The sequence below is a fragment of the Hordeum vulgare genome, chromosome 7H (assembly GCF_904849725.1).
Source record: "Hordeum vulgare subsp. vulgare chromosome 7H, MorexV3_pseudomolecules_assembly, whole genome shotgun sequence".
Lineage (NCBI taxonomy): Eukaryota > Viridiplantae > Streptophyta > Magnoliopsida > Poales > Poaceae > Hordeum > Hordeum vulgare.
Window position 1 is genome coordinate 416,072,166 of NC_058524.1, and position 8,331 is coordinate 416,080,496.

At 42.0% G+C, this 8,331-nt stretch overlaps 1 protein-coding gene across 1 annotated transcript; it reads left to right on the plus strand.

The window, feature by feature from the left end:
* The first annotated feature begins 742 nt into the window (after positions 1-742).
* On the plus strand, positions 743-4,675 carry LOC123407227 (serine/threonine protein phosphatase 2A 57 kDa regulatory subunit B' theta isoform-like). Its single transcript, XM_045100314.1, has 3 exons — positions 743-1,072; positions 1,163-2,436; positions 3,848-4,675. The coding sequence occupies exons 2-3, from the start codon at positions 1,234-1,236 to the stop codon at positions 4,196-4,198; spliced, it is 1,554 nt and encodes a 517-aa protein (XP_044956249.1). The 5' UTR covers positions 743-1,072; positions 1,163-1,233; the 3' UTR covers positions 4,199-4,675.
* The last annotated feature ends 3,656 nt before the right edge of the window (positions 4,676-8,331 follow it).

Consider the following 8,331-nt stretch of genomic DNA (forward strand, 5'->3'; position numbering starts at 1 on the left):
CACTGACCAACCCGTGGACCCCCCCCCCCCCCCCCGACATGTTGTTGTAGCGGTTGGTGCAGAGGAAGGGAATCCCGATGTATCGGCTCCATCTAGTTGTTTAGATTAGGATTTTTTTAGTCGTCACATGGGCGACACTTGGGCAGATGGTGTTGCTTCTTCTTCAAGTAGGTCGGGTTCGATTTTATATGTCACGACGGAGTTGACTGAGTACCGACGTAGATTCTTGTCGTCTTCTTTGAACGATGATGATATGGTTTCTCGTCGTGCGTGCGTGATGGTCAAATCTAGTGTTAGACGCTTCATATCAATTCAAGGGTTTAACGATAATGCATGTGGTTCTAGGGGACTAATCCTTATTAAGAACACGTACATGAAAACTTCTCATGTGTTATTGATAAGGGTCGACCTGACTCTAATATGGAGGCATCGATAGACTGCAACTTTTATTATGTTTGTGATGCTTTCTAGTTCCGACGAGCTTTTATAATAGACCGGAATATTTTGGAAGAAATTATAAAAATGATGTTTTGCCTTTTTAAGGGCATATAAGATGAAAATTGTGTTTTTTAGGGTAAAAATTGTGTTGAGTTTTTTTTAGGGTAAAAATTGTGTTGAGTTGGGCGCAACACGAAATGTGCACCAGAATATTTACCAGCCACCGACCGACGCTTACCCGTGTTGGATTTGGTCCAAAATGAAGGAAACGTTTTTTCCTCTAATAAATTTCTGTTCCAATCTGGCTTTGGCTCCGCCCACCCACTGCCCTCCCTCCTCCTCCCACTGTTCCCCCTAGAAGCGACCCGAACGAACCCGACCGGCGACGCCTCCACCACCACCGAGGCCTCCACCACGTATTCCCCACAGATTTCTGCAAGAATCCATCCAATTTGCGCCCTCTCCTTTCCGCCCGCTCCAATTCGCCTGCAAGTTTTGGGGGGAAAGAGCGATTTTCTCGCCTTTGGCTTTACCCCCTTTCCCTTTTGACCCCGCGCGGTTCTTCTTTTTATCGGTGCCGCCGATCGGAAAAGGCGCGGTCTTCTTCGTTGATTTCGGCTCCGGATTTGATCTGGTAAGGTTCGGTTGGAGCACTCTTTATCATTCTCGCGCGATGCGTGGATTTCCTTCTTTCGATGTTCCTCACGGTGTTTGATTTTATCAGGCTGATGAATGATGGATTCGCGGGGACTTGTTTAGCGCGGTTTGATCGGGGACTTGTTCGCCTAATCCGTTATGATTAAGCAAATCCTGGGCAGGCTACCCAAGAAGCCGGCCAAGTCCGGGGAGAAGGATTTCGCGGGAGCCGGCTCGTCGTCGCTGTCAAGCCCGACGGCGGATGCAAGAACCACCACAGATTTGACCATGTCTAGTAGGGTTGGCAATCCGAGCAATTATGTCACGAATCCTGGGCAGACTTACGGCAACAGGAACGCTGGTGTTGCTGCGGGTGCCAGCAATGGTTTCATGGCTCCGCCTGTGTATGAGGCGCTCCCGAGCTTCCGGGAGGTGCTGCCTTCGGAGAAACCTGCCTTGTTCCTCAGGAAGCTCGCCATGTGCTGCGTGGTGTTCGACTTCACAGACCCCACAAAGGATGTGAAAGAGAAGGAGGTCAAGAGGCAAACATTGCTTGAGCTGGTGGATTATGTCACCTCTGCCACCGGGAAATTCCCAGAGTCTGTCGTGCAAGAGGTCGTCAACATGGTATCCACAAACTTGTTCCGCGGCCCGAATCCTGCCCCAAAGGAGAACAAGGTAATCGAGTCATTTGATTTGGAGGAGGAAGAGCCTGTCATGGACCCGGCATGGCCTCACCTGCAGATTGTCTTCGAACTGTTCTTAAGATTTGTTCAGTCTCCTGAGACAGATGCTAAGATGGCCAAGAGATATGTCGATCAGGGTTTCATTCTCAAGTTGCTAGATCTCTTTGACTCAGAGGATCCTAGGGAAAGGGAGTATTTGAAGACAATACTTCACAGGATATATGGGAAGTTCATGGTGCACCGTCCATTCATCAGGAAGTCAATTAATAATATATTCTACAGGTTTATATTTGAGACAGAAAAGCATTATGGGATTGCAGAGCTGTTAGAGATTCTGGGCAGTATAATCAATGGTTTTGCTTTGCCACTCAAGGAAGAGCACAAATCGTTTCTAGTCCGGGCGCTGATTCCACTCCACAAACCAAAATGCGTTACCATGTATCATCAACAACTGTCATACTGTGTCACTCAGTTTGTTGAGAAAGATTGCAAGCTTGCTGATACTGTTATAAGGGGTCTACTTAAGTATTGGCCAATCACAAATAGCTCAAAGGAGGTGATGTTTTTGGGTGAGTTGGAGGAAGTATTGGAAGCTACTCAGTCAGCAGAATTCCAGAGATGTATGGTGCCACTTTTCCGACAGATTGCCCGCTGCTTAAATAGCTCTCACTTTCAGGTAAAATGGAATTGCAGAGTGCCAACCAAACCATACACATATGATACATGTTAATAGCTCATGGAAGTTCTCGTCCTTAAAACTGTTATTAGTTTTGCGTTAGTCTTTGCTTGTCGCATGATTTTCTAGAACTTATCAATGCAAGTGAACTAACATGTAACAAACAATAGGTATATAGTCCATACTAGTCCTGCTCATGTTGAAACATGAATAGTCATGTTAGCCATTTCCTGGTCATTTTAATTAGTACTTCATCATTAATTCCTTGCAAAAAGGATTGATTTAAGCTGCTGTTTTTAGTTTGGCCCTGAATAATGACTGTTGTTTTATTGCTTCAAATTTATCCAAGCCTTCAAATTATCAAGAGCTATCTTTGTCTGTCTGAGGTTGGATAATGGTTTCGTCAATGAGAAAATTATTGTAAGAGTTAAGTTTGCTGAAGCAATTCATGCCATTTCTGCCTTGTGAACACCGGTACCAAAAATGTGTGATACCGAAGTTATTGGGAAGCTTAGCCAACTTGGTCATATTACCCTGCTATGCAACTGTCACAGACAAATATTGAATCTAGATAAATTCTTCTTTGTATTAACAACTAACTCTCCCAATATTGCATTATTATTTATGTGTGCCCATCATTTTACTAACTCTGCAAGCATTAAATCATTTTCAGATTGGATGCGCCTATGCATAATAGAATCCAGATGTTCTTAGCTTCACAGCTTTCTAGTGCACCGATTTACCCTTTATTTCCTAGAGATATGATCAGTTTTTCTTATCAGTTATCACTGTTTGCTAATCCCTCTGTAAACTAATATAAGATCTATAGTGATCTAAAAGATCTTATTTTAGTTTACAGAGGGAGTACTCCACTGGAGTAGAATAGTCAAAACTGTATGTTCCCTGATGGATCATGTAGATTCATGATATATATGTTATCCTTTATTATGAGTGCAACAGCAGAAGAAACTGCCCTGACCCACTTTTCCTGCATTGAGAATTGCCTTTAAGTACATCTGTGTTTATTCTATACTTTGATCACTAAGTTAGCATTCTGAGCTCCTGTGATATAACTATTATGTACAAACCGGGTTAATTCTACATTCATAAACAAGCTGATTTTCCTCTGTTCCCAACATAGTACATCCTTGAATTATCAAACCTACTGTTCACTTTCTGTTCAGGCTTGAAAGGTAGACTTCTTTATTATTATTTGGCTGTTTAATGTGTGTCATTGTATGCATTTTCAGGCGGCATTTAATAATAATAGTCTGTACTTAGTATTTTACCTAATGCTCTGAAATGCAGTGATATTCCAACAGTAGGATGAATCAAGCTATGTGCCCTAATATCCCCATGCTACTTATTCGGTATGTGGTAATGATGCATCTACCCCTCTTTCGTTTTGCAGGTGGCAGAGAGAGCTCTGTTTCTGTGGAACAACGATCATATTGAGGGTTTAATTAAACAAAACAGCAAGGTGTTACTGCCCATAATCCTTCCTTCGTTAGAACGAAATACAAAAGGTCATTGGAACCAGGCAGTTCAAAGCTTGAGTCTTAATGTTCGCAAAATATTCCTGGACCATGACCCTGTACTGTTCGAGGGGTGCCTCAAGAAGTTCCAGGACGATGAAGCTCAAGAAGATGCGGTGCGATCAAAACGTGAGGCTACATGGAAGCGCCTAGAGGAAATTGCCTCGTCACATCCACAAGCAAGGAGGCCACAGGCAATAGCCCATCAGCAGAGTTCTTCTACCTAACCTCCTGGCTGACATGCATATGAGCCGCTCTTTCTCAGGATCAAGTTGAATCGCTGACATGAATGCTCATGGACGACTGCTTGCCTCTTGTTACTCGTTCCTGAACATCTTACAGGCTGACATGTAAATACAACCTAGATGATGGACGGTGAAGCTTTAGCGCTGCTCTTGTGTTCTATCGGTTGCGGGATCATGAATTCAGTTTCATCGTCGGGGGGCAAGTAAGGGAGGCAGATTACCTGTCCTGGCTTATATAAGGTGTATGTGCTGCAAGAGGTCAATGTGCATGCCAGCCTGCAGCTCAAGGAATAGGTCGAGTGGCACTCGCACTTGCTTGCCGGTGCTGATTTTGTTGAACTGTAATGCGTTATGTATGAACAACTTCTAGTCTTTTGTCTTTGTAATATGTACTGGTGTACATTTGTTTGCTTCAGTACATGTATACACAAATCTGGAAGCAGGCAAAGGTTTTCTTTACTTACCATAAATCTGCTTCTGGTAAATAAATGGCTTGCCTCATCCTAGGATGAACTGCGCTGAAGTATATATAAAAGAAGTCACTTCAGTGTTTAGCTTAACAAATTGATCAAATGTACTCCCTCCGATCCCAAGACAAACCAACCCACCAATCATACTAGTCTTGTCTTAACTTGTAATTGGCCGAAATCACCATAGCCCTTGCTTTAGGAGAAAAGAGGGAAAGGCTATATGTCTTATTTTGGCAGACTGAGGTAGTGTGCTGTAAAATTTGTGCAGTTTGATAAAGTGTCAAAAACGCTCTTATATTGTGAAAAGGAGGGAGTATTTTTTAAGACAAAGGGAAATAAGTTTATGACACGACACGGACGACCAAAGACCAAAGGAATTCAATTTAGCTTCACCTATAGCTCAACTGAAGATGTTGTAGGTTTCATCAGGGACAGTTGAAGATGAGATATTGGAGGAAACCAAATCTTGTGCCATTGTATTATAGCTGAAGATTTGGTTCCATCCAAATCTCACATTCAGCTTCCAAAGGTCAGGGTTCATAGGTGTTCATCTAACTATCACTTGTTGTAGCTAACATTCAGTGTCTTGTCCGACATATGAACATAAGATATTGGAGGAAACCAAATCTTGTGACACCCTGCAGTAAGATTTGGTCCCATCCAACACTCAAATTCATGTGCCAAAATTCTCTAACTTGTGATGGTCCTGGCCAGACAGCGCTGAAGATAAGATGTTGGAGAAAACTGAACTCGTGAAGAAACATAGAACAAGAGTTCAGTTCCCTCCAACTCTTACTTTCAGTCTTTCAGAGCTAGCTAAATGCAGTAAAATCATATGATTTGGCCCGAACATATTCAGACTTACGGCTGGCCCTTTTATAGACACTTGAGATCAACATCGAGTTCCTGCCCTGATGCATTCTCCAGCAGGCACGAGCTGTGCATGCTCTGAAAACGGTTCCTGAAAAGCGGTTCTGCTTTCCAACAAACTCTGACCAGGACTATCGATCCCTTGCAATGCTCTTGTATGTCAGATGCCTGCATAATAGGGACCTGATGAATCAAGTATGCTGAATTGTGAATGCTTACTTGGACATAAAACACAGACAGATGTTGAGTTACAACCGCCTGATCTGATCCCCTATCAAAACAGAACCCACTGGTTTTTTTTTCTTTCCTATTTATTTTTCCTTGATATGTTAATAATGCCAACAAATTGAGGGAACGCGGGACAGATAGTCCTATAGCATGCACGTCGAGCAAGTGATCCTCTAAATCTTTCTCATTTATCGTATGCTGCCACAGAGTTGAGACTAGGTGAAGAAATCTTGAGCCCTGCAACCCATGTGTCTTGCTCGTACAAGGGAAAAAGTAAGCAAGTTGCAGGAACATCTCACTACAGTCAATAAAGTACCATTGCTAGGACAATAAGTGCTGTATAATAATAGCCTTTTGGCATAGACTCGCTCATCAACATTGGCTGGCTTTCGTTGCGGGTTTTCAGGGCCGGCAAGATCATAGTACTACTGGTTGTTAATGAGTGAGTGCCCTTAACCATGCCCCCCTAGAAGGGCTTAATGAGAGTATCATAGGTATGCATGTTAACTAAATAATCTTGATGAAGTGACATAGAATTAAAGGAGGAAAGAGAGAGTTGAGTATGTAGCTCTGTTTGAATCTATGGGTTAGAGTTAAAGTTGGTTAGATTGGAGTGAACTAACCCCAAAACATTCAAACAGGAGGGTTAGAGTTGGTTAGATGCATCTACCCCATCCAAAAGAATCAACTCATCCAAGAGGTGCTTATTTGAGTTAGAGTTAGGTGGGACACAGAAAAAGTTACTTTTTTCTCTACCTCCACCACACCAAATCCTAGTTAAAGGAGCCAAATGATTGTAAAAAGTGTATAAATTGACATTCTAACCCCGCCATCCAAACACCTCTTTGGTTAGAGTTAGCTCATGGTTAGTCCAGAGTTAGAATCTAACTCTAATCTCTAACCGAGTTAGAGTATACAAACAGGGTCATCATGATAATGTATTATATTAAATGGTGTGCTAATATGTGTCATGCACGACAATAAATGAACTATCTTATAATATTATGCATTACAGATCTAGTATCACACGCTAGTATCATATGCATGATACTAGTATATGATACTCTCCATTACAACCAGCCTAAAGCAGAATTTTAATATAGTGACCCTTTTAAGGACCCATTTTACTTGCTTTGCCCTTTGAGGTACTGTGGATGGGTCTTCCTTGCTTTAGATTCCTAATTTCCTCATGAACAGTAGTATAATTTTGATCATGCAAACACTCAAAATTCTTTTGATTTTTCGGCAAAGCATATAATTTGTATTTGGTCAATTTTGTGAGTTATATCAAGGCATTTCAGTTTGAGTTACTAATCTTGTAATCAATACCAATTCTTGAGAGTGAATGAATTTTTTCTCTTTCTTGTGGAGAAAAAAGGAAAGTCTATCACGTGTGAAGTAGTAATGAAATAGTGCCAAAACATATCAATCAAGTAGGACCTCATGATGGTCCTAAGAAGGATTTTCGTGACCACCAAGGCACCAACCATAAACACGTACGGCAAAAGTTTTCCTTGTCCAAAAGTTGCCCTCGTTTAAGACAGTTTCACTTCCTCTCATAGTCGAAAACACAAAGCAAACCATCCATTGATAAATATCCTAGTCCAATTATAAGTTAACTTTTTGCAGGGATCCATTTTTATTTGTATTTTTCACTCCCTCCGTTTTTAAATATAAGTCTTTCTAAAAATTCTACTAGGGACTACATACAAAACAAAATGAGTGAATATGTACTTTAAATTGTGTCTATATACATCCGTATTTAATCCGCTAAAGAAACCTCTAAAGGAACTTATATTTAGAGACGGAGGGAGCATTATTTTGCGAGAGAATCTAAGACCTTATATTAAGTATCGCGGATCATTACACACGCACTCATGCATCAAGATAAAATTACATTCAAATAGTTGGGGGCGCCAAAGTCTTCTTCTCCGGCATCCACCAGCGACGTGTCATAATCATAGTTTGATGTCATCTCTGGGCCTCCGTCTTAGAGGAGCGAACCTTTTAAAAACCTAGAAACTTATAGAAGCAACGTTCAGGGAGTTGTTGTTGTAGACAAGGAGACGCTGACGGCCGCGATCTGCAAAGCAAAACACCGCCTCGAAGGAATAAACAATGATAAGGGCCTCTAGAAACTCTGAAAACCACGAATGTCGGTCAAATACAGAAAGATCCTTTAACGCCCAAGATGCGATCCTATCCTTATTTTGGCGCGAGGGCCTCGACAGGGATAGAAGCACATCTCGTCGTTTCGCAAGAATGGATATCGTTACAAGTACATGTACTGAAAAGATGATATATATGGAATTGGCTTACACTCGCCACAAGCTACATCAGAGTCGCATCAGTACAATACATAAACATCATGAAGAAGAGCAGGTCGACTACGGACGAAAACAAACGAGAAAAGAACGGCGTCCATCCTTGCTATCCCAGGTTGCCGGCCTGGAACCCATCCTAGGTCGATGATGAAGAAGAAGAAACTCCAAATAAACAATCAACGCGCTCGCATCAAGCAACTGGTGTCGTAGTAATCCGTGAGCC

What these genes read in the sequence shown, in the direction of transcription:
- LOC123407227 (XM_045100314.1), top strand. Translation starts at nt 1,234, where the DNA reads ATGATTAAGCAAATCCTGGGCAGGCTACCCAAGAAGCCGGCCAAGTCC. An exon ending in TAAATAGCTCTCACTTTCAG is followed by an intron (nt 2,437 to 3,847) that starts GTAAAATGGAAT and finishes TTCGTTTTGCAG; the next exon opens with GTGGCAGAGAGAGCTCTGTT.